The sequence below is a fragment of the Phaseolus vulgaris genome, chromosome 6, assembly GCF_051622355.1.
Source record: "Phaseolus vulgaris cultivar YP4 chromosome 6, ASM5162235v1, whole genome shotgun sequence".
NCBI classification, from domain to species: Eukaryota; Viridiplantae; Streptophyta; class Magnoliopsida; order Fabales; family Fabaceae; genus Phaseolus; species Phaseolus vulgaris.
This window is the reverse complement of record NC_143503.1, coordinates 27159489-27178651: the sequence shown is the minus strand read 5'-3', so window position 1 is coordinate 27178651 and position 19163 is coordinate 27159489. Positions and strand designations below refer to the sequence as shown.

Sequence of the window (19163 nt, the reverse complement as noted above, 5' to 3'; positions counted from 1 at the left end):
TTTCATAATCATCATAACTTACAAACTAAAATTTTCTGATATATTTAAAGCTAAAGTAATTTTTTATTTAAAAAAGATAAATAATTATTGTTGAATTTATATTAGCTTTTCATCAATGAGTCTGGCTTCTTCTGCAAGTCATTAAATGGTTGTTGAGATAAAATATTTATCATGATTATTATTATTATTATTATTACTGGTTATTCTCATTAGCATGTTAATCTCTGTCTTGAAGTGAAAGTTTGAATCTGAAACGGTTAGAAAAAGAATGGAACGACGCGTTTCCGTCACGAGCTATTAAAGGTAACGAACGCTCTGCTCTCTCTGTGTAGCTCAAATTTGCCATATTTGGAGAACACGTTGTTGTTGTTATTATTATTTTATTAACAGAAATAAACAAATTATTAGTATAAAATCAGAAAAACCCTAATCCAATCGCTCTCTCACTCGCTGTTTCATTAACAGTGAAGAAATTAGATAGAGTTGTGCAGAGAGAGAATAGAGAGAGAATGGGAGGGTGTTGTTCGGATATGGAAGGAGGGAAGCAAGCGGTGGGAGGAAAACGTGAAGCAGCCACTGGCATTGAACAGAAAAACGACGCCGTTGATTTCTTCTACAAGACTCAAGGGTTTCACCAGTTGTTCACACGAGTTCAGGTATTTTTCTCAATTTCTTTTCTATCTCTCAACCTATATTCACTGTCGCTGCAATTTTTCTTCATTTCTTTCGCATACGCCTATGATTTTTTCTGTTCAATTTGTTTTCCGAAAAAAAAACTATATAGAGAAATGTTGACTAAATTTTTTGTTAATTATTAGTTATATTATTATTGTTGTTATTATGCTTTACGCTTTTTCCTGCGAACATGTTAGCTCAATTTTTACTGCAAATATCTTCCAGTCAAAACAAACGGTCGTGAACTGTGAAAGGAGCGAAAAGTTTCAATATAAACAAAGGAATGAAGGAGAGAGTATTTCAAAAAGAAATATAATAAATAAATATTATTTATTAAAAAATAATGATACATTTACAATCAAATTTTTATTTAATTATATTATAATTTTCAATAATTTTTAATTTTAATATTTTTTCATATTATTTAATTACAAATTTATCTTTTATTATATATATTTATTTCTAAATTCATCATATATAAATTTAAAAATTACTAAAGCATCATTTTTCTTATTAAAAAAAAGAAAATAAATATATTGATTATCTTCATATTTAACATAATCAAACATGATAATAAAAATAATTAATTCAGTAAACTTTTACCTCTATTTCATAAATAGTCTTTCTATCTATCAGAACGGATCAGACTATCTATCAATTTGAAAATAGCAGTTCATCTCGCTTATCAATATAATAAATTTATCTTATTTTTAATTATATATAAATTTCTTTTATTATTTATGAATAAAAGATATGCATACTCATAATATTTAACAAGAACAAGAAAATAAAATTAATAATACTTTATATTAAATATATATATATATATATATATATATATATGAAAATAGATAAAATCACAACAATATAACTTCTGTTACAATGTAAATATATATTTCATCTCTTTTTTCTCTCTCAAAAACTAACGTTAAATTCAAAGTATTATATTAATCTAAAATTATTTGGTGTTTAGTATATATAAATCAAAATGAATTAATTAAATATATATTACCATATGAATTATTTAATCACATTGTAGGATATAAATAATCATGGTGTAAACTTATAATTTAATAACTAATTGAAAAAAATTACTTTATATATATTTTAAATTTTTTGTCATTTAAAACATAATATTTTTAACTGTTATATTTATATAAGCTATGTAAAATACCTTGCTTACCCTGTATATATATCAACACCCTTTATAAACAAAGGTCTCTAGTTTTCAGTTAATAATGTTTCATATTATAAAAATGTATACTGACTAATAAAAATTTATTATTATATATAATGAAATATTGATTTTTATGCTTTTTGTAAGTTATATGAGTCAAGTGAAAAGAATTGTTTATCGATCGTTAGGTGAAAATAAATTTTTCTTTACTCAAGCCAACAATTTTATATCTGGATTAATTGGATTCATTGACTTATGGAAAAGTAATATAGACTTTCATTATTTTTAGACCTTTCAATTATTGCGATGTCTATATTTTGCCACTTGTTTTAATATATATTTAGTTCAGATTTATTTTTTGACATAAATTATGAATACTTGATTTTTGTTTTTATTTTAATTTTTTAGTATCTACAATTAACTGTCATCTTACTGATCACATCAGCATATATCACTTGTTATATCAATTATGAATTTATGACATCCTTATATACCAATGAAATTGATATATATATATATATATATATATATATATATAAATAGTAATATATTTACATATGCTAAACAAATAAATGATATAATTACAGAGACTAAAAGTAAAAGTAACATATTGACATGGATTAAAAAACAAAAAATATCATTTAAAACCATTAAAAACAAGACTAACAATTTTACACTGCTGACATGTTTTTTAAGTTTGAATTATACTTTGAAATATCTTTGTATAAGTTAATCTGTATAGCAGATAATACTTTTTTTTATGGTTAAAGTATACAAAATTATATTAATAATCAAATTAAAAAAAATTTCAAAACAAATGACAATCTGGAATCAGATTAATGCAATGGCTTAAACAAGAGAAAAGAAAAATAGAGGAACAGTGAGAGAGAAAAATAAAGATTTTATTTAGTTGGATATAGGATGGAGCGAGTGGAAACATTAGTGATGAAAGAAACCAGTGTAGATAGTTTGGTGCTTATGAAAATAAAAGAAAAAAATGTGTTAAAGGCTACTTCTATTTTGCACTTTATTTTTATATTTATCTTTATTTTCAAACAAAACATATTATTTTTCATCCCTTTTTTTTCCATTCTACCTAACAAATTCAAGACAATGATAAAAACTTTAATTTATTTTTTTCTATCTTTCATACATACTTTAAAACGAGGTGAAGAATGATTATTATCCTAATAAGTTTGAAATTAAATTGAGAAAAATTAAAATCAAACTAAATTTTTTGCCTCTTGCAGTATTTACTTAAATGATCATATTCTAGAATCCAGCTAAAATCCAAAAATAAGAAAAATAATTGAATTTAATATTCCAATGTCCTTTATGAAATATTTATAAAAAATTATTCAAATTTTGTATATGTTAGTTCAATATATTGTCTTAAAGTTTTAGATCGAAGATTGTATCACAATTTATTGTATAAGTTTGTTCATGACTTTTAGTACAATATTTCTTTGTTTTGTTTCCTTTGAAATTATAAAGTATATGAGTTAAAAGTCTCAGATTAGGTAGAAATGAAGAAAAAGACCAACATATATAAAGAAAAAAAAAACTCACAAACATGACATGGGTTTACTGGTACACAATCTCTTCTTGGTGTCTATCCTTGATAAAAAAAACCCTTAGAAAAAAATGTACCAACATGAAAAAGATTCATAGTTGAGGAAGGCTGTTGAAGTAAAGTGAGTTAACAGTTGAACAATACATAGAAATAAGCAAAAACAATAACATATAAGTAGAAAATATCTACAAACTTATCACCATTTTGGATTAAATGTGGTGTTATTCATTTGAAATTGTTTATAGTTCAATAATAATGTTGAATTTCCTCGAAAGTAACCAACAAATCGGGTCAGGCTATAGTTCTTTTATAAGTGATTGTAAAACATAAGCTCTAGAAAAAATTAGCCAACAAATGTCTTGCTATCATTTTGGCTAAATGCGTACACCAAAATGAATGCATTCTAGTGTTTTTTTTTCAGATATCATAAAGCATGTTTAAGTATTTTACGATTGTTTGTTTTCTAATTTTTTTCTTTTTCTTTTGGTTCTTTAAGTATGCTGTCTGTTATTATTGTTGGAACACTGGACAAATGTTTATAAGCTTATTGTAATATTTTTGCTGCAGTTATCTCTTTCAGCTTCCAATTTACTTGATCGGGACATTGCCTCAAAGGTATATTTTCTTTTAGATAAGGATGCAAACGGAGTAGAATAATTCGAAATGGTTGTTATTTTCTTTAATTTGCCGATGTTTCATGCTGATTTATGTGTTCTTGAAATACTTTTCCATTTGGCTTAATATATCATTGCAGCTTGTTATGCTATGCAAAGCAATAACAGGTCTGAGTAATCAAGTTACGTTAATCATGCCATGATTTTGAAGTTATTTTATTTACGAACTAGAATGTAAAATATTGTTGCTAGTCTTGGTTCCTCCAAATTCATGTAAATGTCTAGATTAACGACTTTATTTACAAAATATTTGCCTGTGGCAGCCTAGGTGTGAATACCAAGTATTTATGGTACTTATACATTGTTCAAAAATGCCTTTGTGAGCATAACTTAGCTTATTTGTTTTTCTTATTTTATTTCAGAGTGATCCCATGGTTGTAGTATTTGAAAAGAAAAGAGATGGTCAATTGGAAGAACTAGGTCGCACGGAAGTAATTCTGAATTGTTTGAATCCAGAGTGGATACAGGAAATTAGTGTTGCGTTTCATTTCGAAATTGTGCAACTACTTGAGTAAGCTTTCCTTCATATCTATCTTTGCACCTATTCCGAACTGAATGGTATACATTCAATGTATTGCAATGATAACTTATAATTCCCTTTCTCTCATTGTACTTCTCTTCCAGATTTCATGTGTATGACATTGACACAAAATATCATAGCGTTCCCACCAAGGTTTGTAAAACATAATAACTATGCCCCCTTAAATTCAAATCCCTTTTAAGAATAGGCAAATTAACGTAATTGGCCACAGACAAGGACTAGAGTTGAATATACAACTAAAAGCCTTCGAAGTTATTACTTTTTAAATTTGTATGTTATAATTTGTAAATTGTGAATCTGTTAATTACTTTATTCAGTGTTTTACAAAATGAAAATTTTAGAATGCTTGTCACCATGCCGATTATATGCAGACAGCCAACTATTTTCATTGGAGATAACTTGCCTTTTTTGTGACCAGGAATTTAAACATTTATACAAGTGTTTTTGAGGATTTATAAAAGTAACCTGTGATATGCCTGTAAGTTATTTTTAATTTGTTTTATTAGGTTCTCTCTAAAATAGCTCATTAAAAACACTTTAGTAGTAAGGAAATAATTTTATCTTATTTATTTTTCAACTATAAAAATAATTTAGACATAAATATTTATATGAATAAATATTAAGTTATTTAGCTAAAAGGAGTATTGAAAATAGGACCTGTTCGGCTCCCTTCTAGTTAGATAAACTTGTTGATTAAAGAAATTAAGTCATAGTAGAATCCAAATTAAAATGCATAATGAGAATGGAATGGGATGCCAACTTATTAATGTGGTGTGAAGTATAATGAAGCGAGACGTAAAATGTATAGATATGCATCCCAAATTATGTTCTTACTTTCTCTAGCCCAAATAGTGAACGGTTCTGACTTATGAAATTTTTATGTGAAAACCAAGAAAAAAATTTCATCTGTTGTTCTTGCAGACACTAAAATTGCAAGATCAAGAATTTCTTGGAATGGCCACTTGCTCTTTATCAGAGGTCAGCACCATTGTTTTCATTTTAAATCGTTGAAATAACCATGCTTTTTTTTTTGGCGTAATACATGATTTAGTTCTCATTTTTTTTATAAACAAGATGTTCACGTTTTACACGGGGAGATTGTTATCTCACCTTCAATTTCAAGGTTAACTCATCAGGTAGTGGATTCTGATAAAAGTAGACATTTCATTTTTTAGTGTATTTAGTTGGGGAGAAATAGAGAGATGAAAAAAAACTTTACAAGAAGAGAAGAGAGTTATAACGTTTTGTAAAGAATATATATATATATATATATATATATATATATATATATATATATATATATAACGCTTATGCTTTGAACTAACTTTTTTATATTTTATTTAAGGAGTATCAGTTTTGAATCTAAACGCCGTCATTTAAATTAACTTATATTTATTATTAATTAGGTGAAATAATATGTTGGTCTTATCAAAAAATCCAAAAACACTTAGTTAAACATGTTAGCACGAAATTTCACCAAATAAAAGAGATGTAGAAGATTGTGATGATAGAAATTTCCCGTCGAAGAAAGCTACTCACAGTGGCAAAATATTAGTTATCAAAACTCTCAAACTTCAAGAGGGATAGAAAAGCAAATAAAGGAAAATGTGTGATTAAAATGGTGATCAGATAAAAAGAGAAAGAAAACAGGAATTATAAAGGTGAGTGAAAATTTATGTAATCTGTTGCACTGAGAAATGAGATTGTGTACACTGACGCTGGTGTGAACTGTGTGTGTGCGAGGCAGATAGTGACTAAACCAAGTAGGAGGTTAACATTAAGGCTCCAAAACAAAAGCGGGAATGGTGGTTTAAGAAACCTGGGAGCAATTACTGTGCACGCTGAGGAGACTGTTGCTTCAAGGAGTGTAGTTGAGATGGTCCTGCGCTGTTCTCGCTTGGACAACAAGGACGTTTTTTCCAAAAGTGTACTTATTCTACATCCCATCTACATTCTCATTCTTCTTGTTCCCTATTTAATCGAGTGCATATTTATTTGTTTTGTTTCTTTAACATTCGAACAATCTCTCATAGTTTTTCTTGTAGGACCCTTTTCTAAGAATATCAAGAATGGTGGAGAATGGAGATTATATTCCTATCTGCAAAACTGAAGTTATCAACGACAATTTAAATCCAAAATGGAGACCAGTTTGTCTTGGTGGTCACAAGTTTGGAAGTAAAGTAAGCTTCTCATATTTAGGCTTAACATTTGATGCTACAATCATAGATTTTGGGTATGGGATAGAGATTTCTATAAATGTTTGTAAAAGGGGAAAATATAGGAAAAAAGAAAAAAAAATCGTTATAAATTAAATTATACAAACAAATTTGTAAATACTCTTCTATACTCTAAAATTTTATTTTTAACTTTCTTTCTCACGAGACAAGATATTTATCTAGGTTTGAAATTTTTTAACACGTGCAGGATAATCCATTACTGATAGAGTGTTTCGATTTCAATAGCAGTGGCGATCATGTACTTATTGGGTAATATTGTAATTATTAGAAATTGTTTATATTTTTGTTGTGCCTCTATTTTTTTCCAGGTCATGGATGGAAAATATACTGATATAAAAACTTATTGCCATCAGTAAAATGCAGAAGTCTGTGACAGAACTAGAAATGTTATACAGGGAGAAAACAGGCGCAAATTTTGTCATACCTTCCACACGCCAGAGGCAAGAGAAGGTGTTTACTGATCCATGCTGTAAAATTATATTTTTTTTTTCTCTACTTCTTTCGGTTAAGTTCATTTTTTACAATTTGTTCAATATAGGTTCTGAAAGGTCAACTATTTGTGGATCAATATTGTGAAAAGGAACAGTTCAGTTTTATTGATTACGTATCTAATGGTTTTGAACTGAACTTCATGGTTGCTGTAGATTTCACTGGTAAGTAACAATTGTTCTTCTACTAGCAACGGTGATTATAGTATATTAAGCGCTTTATTTGTCCAGCTTCAAATGGAAATCCTCTACATTCAGATTCCTTGCATTACATTGACGCACACGGTCGGTTAAATTCATACCAAAAGGTAAACTTGATATCTAATTAATGAATGGTTCTGAACTTTTCAATCATTAAATTAAGAAAAAACAATAGATCGACCTCGTTTTACTGCTTATGATCATGGATTACGTACAAAAGACAGTGTAATTTTTGTTACTTTCTTATATATGGTATTAAACAACTTCAATAATAGGGCTGCATTATCTGAATCATTGTTTTGCCTAACCAAGGAAGTATTGTTTGTAGGCTATAATGGAGGTTGGAGAAGTTATTCAGTTTTATGATTCTGATAGGCGATTTCCTGCTTGGGGCTTTGGAGGGAAGATACCTGATGGTACCGTATCCCACTGTTTTAATCTAAATGGGAGCCCAGGTACCTCTGAGGTTAGAAATTCTTTCACTCCTTTTTCTTAGGAAAAGATTGTTATTATTTGCAGTATGTTGTGTCCTGTATTATTGGTCTATCAGTTTAACATAGCAGTTAGCTTTCCTTTGTGTTTAGGTTGCAGGAGTTGAAGGCATAATGGATGCTTATGGCAGTGCTTTACGCAGTGTCACTCTGTCAGGACCCACTTTATTTGGCCCAGTTATCAACATGGCAGCTCAAATGGCTGCGCAGTCCCTTTCATCACTCAACAACACTAAGTATTACGTATTGCTTATCATAACAGTAAGATGATGATGATGATGAAATTGGCTATTATGTTTTGTTATGGTATGATCATGATATATGAATAACCAACTAAGTGTTCATCATCTATCTTCTTATAGGATGGAGTTGTTACGGATATTCAAGAAACAATGAATGCTCTAGTTAAAGCATCTGACCTTCCCTTATCGGTTCTTATAGTTGGAGTTGGAAATGCTGATTTCACAAGCATGGAGGTTCACTATTCGCCCTTCTCCATTAACTATTTAGTAGCACGAGACGATGTTTTATTGGTAGAGAGAATAAATATATATACTTGTTGGCTTGCAGGTGCTGGATGCTGATAATGGGCGTCGGTTACATAGTTCTACGGGTCGTGTAGCTACACGAGATATAGTACAATTTGTTCCTATGAGAGAAATGCATAGTAAGTACTAGAAGTAGCAGTTGCTTTTGAACTTGTTTGTCTTTTAAGTGATGATACCTAACAGTAAAAACTCATCTATTTCTTTATCTCCTTTTATCATTATATCATGTAATGAATTTTTGACAGGTGGGCAGATATCAGTAGTGCAAGCTCTTCTAGAAGAACTGCCTGGACAATTTTTGCATTTTATGCGAAGCAGGGACATCAAGCCTCAGCCACTGCCTACCCATTTTCCTCAGGCATCAACTTAGACCATGCAATAGATTTTTTAAGAGGTGCACGTTAGGGAGAAGGATGATTTCACATGTTATTTGGTTCATAGCAATCAATGACCATGACCAATAACTCTATCTGCGAAACTAGTTTGTATCTACATGAAATGTAAATAGAAGCATGAAAAAGAAAATGGTATCTTACGGCATAATTCTATAGTCATTGTCTTTTAACCACCAATGACCTATCACGTTCCGGAATGGCCATTACAGATTACTGGCTTCTACTGCGGACGGTTCTGTTTTCAGGCAAACAATGCTAGAACTTCTTTAAAGCCAAATTTTGAATTTAAAACAGGTTTTTAACCAGTTCGCAGGAAAAAAAGTTTGGCTTTAGTTTGGGTATTGTCCACTTTATGTGGGCTATAGTTGCTCACTACCTTTAAGACACTTTCTTCTTGCACCTCCATAGGTTCTTCTGCCCCCCACACAACCCTCCATACAAAACATGAAAATACTTTTTTATCCTTCTTCTGTCTCCCGCATTAGAATAGCTTCTGGATTATGTAATTTTAGAAACTAATCATGCATATGAGAAAATTATGTAATCCAGAAGTTAATTACGAATTTGAAAAAAGACTTATGTAATCCAAAATATACATAGGGGTATTTTTGGAAATATGAAAATTTATGGAGGTCAGATAAGAATATATGAAGGTGCAGGAAGAAACAGCCTACCTTTGATGAGTTTTACAGCTCAATATAAAATAACAAAGTGCAGCTGGACATAAAAACTATAAGTGCACTAAGTACAGATATATTTCTGTTTTTGCTAGTAACAAATAGTACAACACAACCAAAAAATGCAGACACGGGAGGGTTATCAAGTACAACCAATCAATTCTCACTCTACAAACCTAGTCTAGAACCTCTAATAGATTATAGAATTTAATATATCATATTTCTGGTTTTCACAATGATTTATTGGGTAATCTTGAGAAATGAATAGACATACTACCCACTCAATTTATGTGCAACTAGCCCACAAAGTTCTTTAATAACCAGAAAGACACGTAAGTTAGGATCATATTCATCTGGACTTCAATTTGTTTTGTGTAAAGGACCACCTTGCAGAGAAAGGGGAAATAACCTCCTGAATATTGTGGAAGAAACCTTTATCGTAAACATTATTCTTAACAACTACCACATCCTCTAGAGGTGATTTTCGAAAGAAGGCTCTCCATTTGCTCGACAAATGCTGTTTTTCACTGCTAATTCCGTCGATACTTTGCTTTAGGGCTTCAGCACTCACCTTTGCTTCTTTTAGCTTCCTTTGCCACTCCATGTGGTCTTGCCACTTAAAAGTCTGTGATCCACATAGAAACAATCAGCATACAGTTATACAGTTTTAGTTTTAGTTTCATTGAGCAATGAGGGTGCCATTAGCATCTCTCATAAGCATACAGTTTTCTGGCTAAATAAGACACAAAAATTGGATAATGATAAACAAAAGAGCAATTGTACTAGAGCAATTATGCATTCACAAATCAGCAAAAACTGTAAATTGACTCCCTCGAAATTTAAATAGCCAGACCTGCCTAGCCAACCGTCCATTTAGTGTAGGCTTGTCAGTGCAAGGATTTTGCTATTGCATTTTTTAAGTCCAAGGCAGACTTATAATACACCTTAAAAGGGGGAAGGGAAGAGGGGTAAGAGAATGGGGAAGTGACAGAGCACATTAAGAATATCAAATCCCACATTGGAAGTATTCTGCTTTTGTTGGGAAGGAAACAGTGATTCCAGAAGGAGCAGCATTTGAAACAAACACATTCACCCGCATTCCTTTCACCAGATATAAAAGGCAGTAGATTCTAAATTATTAGTCTCAGGAAGATAAACAAGCAGGCATTACAAAGATCATATAGAACCAGCAAGACACTCAAACAAAAGGTGGTTTGATCTAGTTCTACCTAATGATAGATTTGTTTCATTAGAATATTTATGAAAACTGAAAACTTCTAATAACGCAGTCAATTTGTCCAGATGCAAATATTATTCTAGAACATCATATCACATATCACAATTTTTTTACTATCCAGAGATCATGTAAACTTCAAATTAAGTATTAAGTACAGCATTTTCTTCTAACTTAATGGTAACGGACACAAGGTATCCATACTCTATACTTCTCTAATTCAACTATTTAAATGCATAGCATTCTGATCCCTCCCTTTATTAGGATTTTTATTTTCAGATAAGAAAAAGAAAAAGAGATAAAGGGATTCCTTGACACAACCTGACTCCTTATAATTAACTAAAAATTACTAATTACATTAGAAGGTACCTCATTAGTGGTAGTATTTGTAATGCAAAGCTTTGCATGATAACCAAAGAAACCAGCTAACAGCATCCCAACGATTGCTAGGAACACCATAAGAAGTATCTGAGTGTTGTAAGAACCCAACAACCACTGTATGATAACAAAATATCACCAACCACTTAAATGGGAAATATGGAATCAAAATAGAAAGCATAACAATCAGCATGTTGAGACAAAAAAAAAAATCCCTCACCTGCACAACATTGGGAGCTAAATCCAGAAAAGAATTTTCTATTCCATAATAAACTGCATAGTTATGACAACGATAGAAAAGTATCAAAGTTAGTAAAAAAACTTAATCCAAAGATTGATATAAGTTGCAAATCTATATTACCAGTTAGAATATCAACAACTCTTAATTCTCTTAGTCTTCCAGCAAGAACCAAGCCAATGGCAACTGTTCCATACAAGCATATAAGGAAATGCCTACAAGATGTAAAAGAATCACAACTACAAAATACAGCCAGAGATGGAGGATATATAACCTATTGCAAATCTATGGTAAATTTGAAATCAGTGACTAAAATTATTATTACTAAGATTTTCTAGTCATCTATACATCTCATACTAAAAAAACACATCTTCACAATGTCTTGAAAAGTTCAAGACTTATGTGATAATGGAACAGTAAATTGGTAAAGAAATCGTTAGGTAACATGTACGAACTGAAGTTTTCTTTTCAGAATACAAATAAAATTTATTAAACATAATATAGATACACAACATAGTTATTAGAATTGTAAGTTCACAATTAAAATCCTACAATTCAACACAATTTAGCTACCTGTCAATACGTATCATGAGACAAAACTCAAATAACTTGGTATCTTACAATACATGAATGAATCTACACAATTTCAAAGATGATACAGATCAGACAATTCAACAATTCATTATTTTACGGTTTTAATTCTTCTTTATCCAATTCTATTACGAGAAACTGAAAATCCATACAAGCTTAAATTGTTAAATCAAAAGGAATTGGAGGACCACATACCTATTTTGATTTTTCTACAACTTTATTTGTTACCAGCACATTGTGCTCTATCTAGCTATTGCTTGCATTGCTTACATTTTTCTTAAATAGAAGCTTCACAAACTCAAATACAACTAATACGGTTAACTTTTTGTAAATCTACATCTAGTTTAAAACTATTACATTGAACACTATATATCTTCTATATAATATATTTGATTTTTTTTTCAAATCTTACTATACTAAACAGATTATGATTCATGATTCAAATAATAGCTTGCCATTTCATGATTTGCATATTGATTAAATAACCTTGGTACAAATACAATCAGGATGAAGTTAAGTTATCTTCTAAAACAAGAGAAAGAACAGTTAGATGGAAAAGATTTAAAAAAAAAAAACTGAAATGAAGCAGGGCTGCCCAATCTCTGTACGCCAAGGAAATAGATAGAACTTGCCATTGTGGAAATGGAAAATATGGACACCACTCATATTTGGTGGTAGCCCTCTGCCCTACAGTAGAACAGCAAGAAAAAAAAATACACGGGAACTGGTAACTCAAGGGTTCCAAAGGCCAAGGGAAAAGGAACAAAAAAATAACAGGAGGATGTTTAAGCATGTAGAAATTTCTACCCAAAGTGCAAAAATATATCGCAGTAGCCATTTCGTTGGGATCAAATACAATCAATCGCGGTCTTATTTAATACATATCATCTACTGCGATATTAGTGATTCACATTTCTTTATAGATCATAACTTGTCTTAGAACTGATTGGAAAATAATCTATTGATCTTGAATGAACATAAATCACTTAATGAATCATGCCTCTAGGAATAGGATTTGACTCATTGATTGTCTATATATTACAATGCAGGTTTATTCAGTTGATGGTGAAGAATTTATTATTGATAAAGGAACTTAGGATCCAAATTTGAAGGAATTAATGGTTGGTGAGTTTTATCAATTACAATAACATTGGATAGTGAGAGATGAAAATTAATACTATCACGGTTGGTCATGAGAAGGAGATTAGTGAAGTTTGATCCCAACAATGCTTTGAATATTGTGAAACTTTCTTCATTTGTGGTTAGTTCTTCAATCAATTGCTCTATCTTTATAACAAGCTAAAGAAAACTTTTGAGTAATGTGATTATGTTTATAATTGGAGATAATGATCAATTACTTGAGCAGAAACAATAGAAGAACAATTATTACATCACACAAGTCCATGAGAAGCGACTTTAACTTATCACTATCTACATTGCCAATTTCCCATACCAGCCAAATGACCAACAGATACCTCTTGGAATATTTTTTGTGAACCTCTAAATTTATTTAAGGAGAGGAAACTTCTTAAACTTTTGCTTAGTCTTTTAATGCATTATACTTTCCGGGGTTCCTTTTGTAAAGGAGATAGTTTAGATTACACAAAATGATACTTGTGTAAGAATACATGTTGAACTCACCATAATAGAAAAGCCATGAAATACCGTGTGTTTTTCTCCCCAATGCAATTGTTCTGCGAGTAAAACAACTTCAGTACAACTTCAAAAAAGCACATGATTATTAAATGAGAACGCCACAAGCAACCTTATAAAGAGGAGAGTTTCAAAGATTACTAACCATCCATCCACAGTGATGATCAAATCTAGCAACACACCGGTCACAAATGCTGCAGTGTTTAGACCTAGCAGGTCTGCAGAAAAAAATTAACACAATTTTATAGATAAACCTAACCAACATTTCAACAAAACTCAACAACTGTGCCAAACTCACTTTGGAATTTTGCAAGTGGAACATTCTTTCTCTGAGTAAATAATATTATCATAGGGATAAGCAGAAATATACTGAGATACATTCTCAGTGTTTACTGTCCCCGGATCAGTAAAGCTGGTCAAAAGAAAGAGCAGAATTCCAATAGCAACCGCCAATAAGCTTGTGTACCTAAACAAAAATATAAGGTCTAACAAAATTCAGGATAGAATAATGCTGAAGAAACCATTAAGAAATAAAAGCGTACAACATTGGCCCAGCAGTACACTACCTGTGAATTCCACCTAAATAGTATCCAGGGATATAGGCAAAGCAAGATATGGCAATGAAATAGTAGGTAACACCGACTATCACAATGTATATGATCTGCAACAAACAGAAGTTTAATATTCAAACCAATGGATAACATAACAATTGAAGTAGATTTTCTGAAAAGAAAAGAAAAACCACGGTCTCATCCCTAGGATAATATGCAATGAGTTGAACTATTCTTTTATTTCCTATAATTGCTCCCATTTTATGTTTTCATTTCTATACGAGAAAATTAGAAGTTCTAGTACTCAGACAATATCAGTGCCAGAAAGTTTTCAATGACGTCATCAATATGGTCCTAAACTTATCTTGAATCCACATAAGAACCCAAACTTACAATATTGTCAACTATAAGGACATCGCCATGATCCTTTCGTAAAAAAGGATATTCGAACTGGCGGCATTTGCATCTCATTCGTAAATATTGCACACAAAAGACACAAGTAAAGGCTAAATGAAGTATTCAGATGTCAGAAGAGAGCAAATCGTGACCTAAATAATATAAAAAAACGATTTCCGTAATGAATTAGGCGAAGCAATTTATCTAATGAAAAACTAGAGGAATTGCTTATAGATTCCACTGTCATGCTAGTTGTAGGTCACAATTCATAAAACACAACGCAGAAGACCGATAAATCCATGCATCGAAATAGAACAAAGAATTTCTCTGCATCGGTAGCACAAGTTGAAGGAATGAAACGAAATAGAAAAGAACAGCAGTACCTGTAGAAGAGGATTGGGACGATCGCAGCAGTAGTATTCGACAGAAAGAATCGCATCCGTGCACTTATGGCCGAAAACTGCGCCAACGAAACGCCTGTGATGGAGAGAGTGGGAGATGAAGCTATTGAAATTGAAGGAAGCGAAAATGGAGATTTGAGAGAGAAAGAGAGAGATACAAGAAGTAATCGTAAGCGCCGAAAGTGAGAAAGTAGTGTATGCGTTGAATGAAAGTGCCTTTGAAGATTGGCCATCGACCGCAGAGGAAAGAAACAACGACCACCGCAGTGACCAAACCATGGCACACCAATAACCATTCTACCCCCATTACTCCCTTCTCTTGTTCCTATGCCCATTCCATCATTTTTACATCCCATTCCAGATCCAACGGATGGTTTTTTTTACTTAATTATAAAATATAAGACAAATAATATTATCATTTAAATGTCTTTACTTTTCTACATTTTATATGAATTCGTTTTATTCCATTTTTATACTAAATCTAAGGTTCATTTCTACTCAATTTATTAGACCTTTGCAGGAATTTTACTATTCTATAAAATTTTAACCCTTAATGCTGTAAGAAAATAAGAATTCAATAAATTATATTGATTATTGTAGAATTTTAATCTAAAACAATGAATTATATAACATTTGACCACCACAAAATAAATTCTCAGCCAAATTAGATATAATTTTATTATTTCTATGAATAATTAATTTAAAATAAAAATAATATAATTTTATAAAAATAATATTAAAAAATTATGTAATCGTTATTTTTTAAAGGTAAAAATATTTGATTATGTTAAAATAAGAAAAGTTATATAATTGCTTATTTTATTAAATTAAAAATAAATTAATTTTATTATTAAAAATAAAATTATTCAATTAAAAGATTACATCAAAAGAAAGTTACAATGTATATTTTTATATAATTTTATATAATGATATAGATACTGAATTAGAATAAATAATTACTTTTCAAATTGAATTTTGTAGAATTGTTTCTATTTTGATATATAAGTAAATAATACTAAATTCTAATTGGTTAATAATCAAAACATTTAAGAAAACCTATATTAATTGTCCGGAAAAGTTTTCTTAACACCATCTACAGTAAAAATCATATATTTAACAAATACTTATAATAATATAATAATATAATAATATTTTAAATTAAAAAATAAATAAAATATTAATTTATTGAAGTATGTGATGTGTATTTTTATTGTTTACAGTGTGAACAGATCTGCATCTAATTGTCCTGACAATGGTGACTAAGAAACTGTATTATTGAGTTACTGCTTTCCACTGTAAAACAAGAAGATATTCACATTTAGCTCCAATAACTGAACAAGGCAAATGAAAATTTATAGAAATATTAATGAACATATAGAAGGGAATAATCAAAAGCTTCGTTTAGAGATCTGAAACATCTATAGAACTCTCTATAATGTCAATGCAGGATCCTACAGATTTTCCCATTGCCAAGGCCTCAGCAACCTTGGCTCGAGCTACTTCGTGCCTCCGCAAGAGCAAGACTGTGTTTAGCAAAGACCATCTAACTTGAGAATCTGCCTTCTTCTGTGTGAAGCCTAGTCCCTTGAGCAGTAAATCCAACTATTTACATTTAACAAAATCACAATCAGCAAATGTCTGAGCTTTCTAATTGTGATGGCTAAGAAAGTAAGTAAAAAATTGCATAAACCTTTCTGATGTCATCCAGACCTCCTTCAGAAAATCCATATATAAGATACTCAGTAGACACCCCAGCCAATGCTATACATGAAAATCTGTTCAATGTCTAAATAACATAAAACAAAGGTTGTCACATTATTAAATTTTGTAATGTGCAGAATATCAATTTAAGCAACCTTGTAAACAGTGAAAATTAGAAGTCAGTGAGATAGCAACATACTGTAGCTGATACTTTTCCTGTATTAACCTGCATGAAGTGAAAAGCACCACCAATCAATAAATATAGTTGTCAACTAAATACAGATGTGATACTAATCAAACACTTTAATGAGTTAAAACACGATGAAGTCACAGTGACACTTAGAAAATTAAAAGCCAAATTACATAGTATTAAAATCAATTTTAAGTATACTTCAACTTTATTATAAGATAAGATTTACATTTATAAGATTTACGTTTACTCACTCATACTGAAATCACTCATTCTATGAAATGTTTTTATATCTAATTGATGTAAGATATTCAATACATATTCATAGACATCCCCAATTCTTATTGTCGCTAAAAAGCATTGTTATCTGATTAATTTTTAGAAGGAAATTGGAGGGGAACAAAATTCTCTCATTAAATTTTGTATTAGAGGAGAGGGAAAGGAGTATAAAACATTAAAGGTGTGTTGACTAAAATGTGAAACATCTTTAATCATGTTACAGAATCCCAGATTTATAAGGACGCAAAAGTACATTAACTTTTAAACCTCTCCACTTCCCTTCCTCTAAACTAAACAAAATGTGTAACCAAAATTTCTTCCCTCCCTTCCTTTGAGCCAAACAATTCCTAAAAAGTAATTGGGTTGTATTAAATATAAGCGGAAAAAAAGCAGCCTACTTCTTCTTGAAACTCAAAATCCACAAAGGCTGTGCCTGCTTGAATATTCAGAGATCCCTCCTTCTGCAGAGCATCCAAACTAGAAATAGAATATCCTTTAGGAAGTATTCCTATCAGATAAGCAATTAAAAAGTGACCAGCTTCATGCTGCACAATTAAATTTTGTTATGGTTACTTGATGGTCAATATGACGATGTAAGTTAATTGAAATAAAATTACTTTTAAGTGTGCGATAATAGAATGGCATGAATCTGACTTGAATAACCCTATTGTGGTATTTCTGACTGAAAGTGTGACCAATTGTATCAACAACCAAGCTACCAATACCTCCACCAAAAGAGACCTGAAGAAGCAATCAGTTGGATAAGCATGAGATGGAATTCAAGTAGCATGTCAATGAATAAACACAAATATAATGAAGATTGATAGGCAAACTTGATCCAGTTAAAGGGACAAAGCATGAGAAAAGAGAATAAGCTCCCCAAATACGCAAGAGGAAGCAAGTGGTTGGATCAGCAGAAGATGAAAACAAGCATAAAACAAAAGACTCTTCTAGAAAAACTTCACTTCACAAATGTGGTGAAATGAATTGATCTCCAGGTGTGAGTAAGTACCGCGTCTAGTGTCCATAGAAATAGCAACCCCAGTGATATATAGAAGATTTGTTGTGGGGAAATTGCAAAGGCATTCCATGCAGCAAGACCTCCTAGAATAGCAGCAATCTGAAGATTTCTCTCTATTGAACCAAGAGTGGTGTCCACAGGCGATAGAAGAGACAGAGTTTCAATTCCATTTAGCCTCAATTCATCCAAGGTGTAAAGCCTTTGAGGCACCTGAAGAATAAGCATAGAGAAAGATTATCCAAAAACATAGAGTTGAAAAGACGCAAGAAGACACAAGACTAACCTGTCTGGCAGCACCGAAAAACCGAAGCCCACCAGGTTTACCCTGCAAATCCTTCACAAGTGTCAGCGCAGCTCTATCATCTCCCTTTGCTAGCTCCTCGTCCACTTTCTCCAGCACTTTCTTCCTAGATACATAAACGTTGGAGGAACATCCAATTCTGACCCTAAATTCACAAGTTCTCGCTTTGAGTTGTCCATGGCACGATGTCAAAGCCACACCCACACACTGCATCAAACCAAAACACACCATTTCATCGAAATTATTAGGATGGATGAAATTAAATTACCTCTATTTTGGGTGTTTGATTGTGTTCGACACACTCAACTTTTAAGGACCAGTTTTCCCATTTTTCATTGCATGCACTCTTCACCACATAAATACAAGATAACAATTTTAAAAACTAAAAAAAAAAAAAAAACAATTTTTCCATTGAACCCCATCTCACTAAGGGTTACTGTTTATTATATAATTGGCATAAATTGCAAGATTTTCTTAAACATCAGAGTAAAACAAAAAAATATAGAACCAAATATAATGACTAAAATATTAAGGAAAAATATATTTTTTGAG

The 19163-nt window shown here is 31.0% G+C and overlaps 3 protein-coding genes across 10 annotated transcripts; 1 reads left to right on the top strand and 2 right to left on the bottom strand.

Moving 5' to 3' along the window:
* The first annotated feature begins 208 nt into the window (after positions 1–208).
* LOC137831732 (protein BONZAI 3) lies at positions 209–9403 on the top strand. 5 transcript variants are annotated; one of them, XM_068639527.2, is made up of 17 exons: positions 209–303; positions 466–656; positions 3993–4040; positions 4462–4610; positions 4724–4772; positions 5562–5618; positions 6388–6567; positions 6686–6820; positions 7065–7126; positions 7231–7327; positions 7416–7530; positions 7597–7673; positions 7895–8032; positions 8151–8318; positions 8420–8533; positions 8628–8724; positions 8851–9403. In XM_068639527.2, exons 2-17 carry the CDS (start codon positions 510–512, stop codon positions 8973–8975), a joined length of 1758 nt encoding a protein of 585 aa, XP_068495628.2. In that variant the 5' UTR covers positions 209–303; positions 466–509; the 3' UTR covers positions 8976–9403. The 5 variants fall into 5 exon arrangements, 4 of the variants coding, with proteins under 4 accessions (XP_068495628.2, XP_090160239.1, XP_068495630.2 ...); XR_016521865.1 differs by lacking the exon at positions 7597–7673 and having other exon boundaries at positions 212–303; XM_090304113.1 differs by lacking the exon at positions 4724–4772 and having other exon boundaries at positions 249–303.
* Positions 9404–9718: 315 nt separating this feature from the next.
* LOC137831733 (DHHC-type zinc finger family protein) lies at positions 9719–16412 on the bottom strand. 3 transcript variants are annotated; one of them, XR_016521866.1, is made up of 10 exons: positions 15278–15485; positions 15102–15195; positions 14338–14432; positions 14070–14237; positions 13917–13989; positions 13760–13812; positions 11651–11713; positions 11510–11562; positions 11281–11406; positions 9719–10302 (listed from the first exon to the last, which is right to left on the bottom strand). XR_016521866.1 is itself a non-coding variant. In XM_068639530.2 (10 exons), the coding sequence occupies exons 1-10, from the start codon at positions 15424–15426 to the stop codon at positions 10027–10029; spliced, it is 1179 nt and encodes a 392-aa protein (XP_068495631.2). In that variant the 5' UTR covers positions 15427–16412; the 3' UTR covers positions 9719–10026. The 3 variants fall into 3 exon arrangements, 2 of the variants coding, with proteins under 2 accessions (XP_068495631.2, XP_090160241.1); XM_068639530.2 differs by having other exon boundaries at positions 11651–11742; positions 15278–16412; XM_090304115.1 differs by having other exon boundaries at positions 11651–11742; positions 14070–14256; positions 15278–15498.
* Positions 16376–18957, bottom strand: LOC137831734 (stress regulated protein). Of its 2 annotated transcripts, none has more exons than XR_016521867.1 (7): positions 18594–18957; positions 18302–18520; positions 17907–18030; positions 17688–17834; positions 17020–17046; positions 16810–16905; positions 16376–16721 (listed from the first exon to the last, which is right to left on the bottom strand). XR_016521867.1 is itself a non-coding variant. In XM_068639531.2 (7 exons), exons 1-7 carry the CDS (start codon positions 18840–18842, stop codon positions 16521–16523), a joined length of 1026 nt encoding a protein of 341 aa, XP_068495632.1. In that variant the 5' UTR covers positions 18843–18957; the 3' UTR covers positions 16376–16520. The 2 variants fall into 2 exon arrangements, 1 of the variants encoding a protein (XP_068495632.1); XM_068639531.2 differs by having other exon boundaries at positions 17944–18030.
* Positions 18958–19163: the final 206 nt, after the last annotated feature.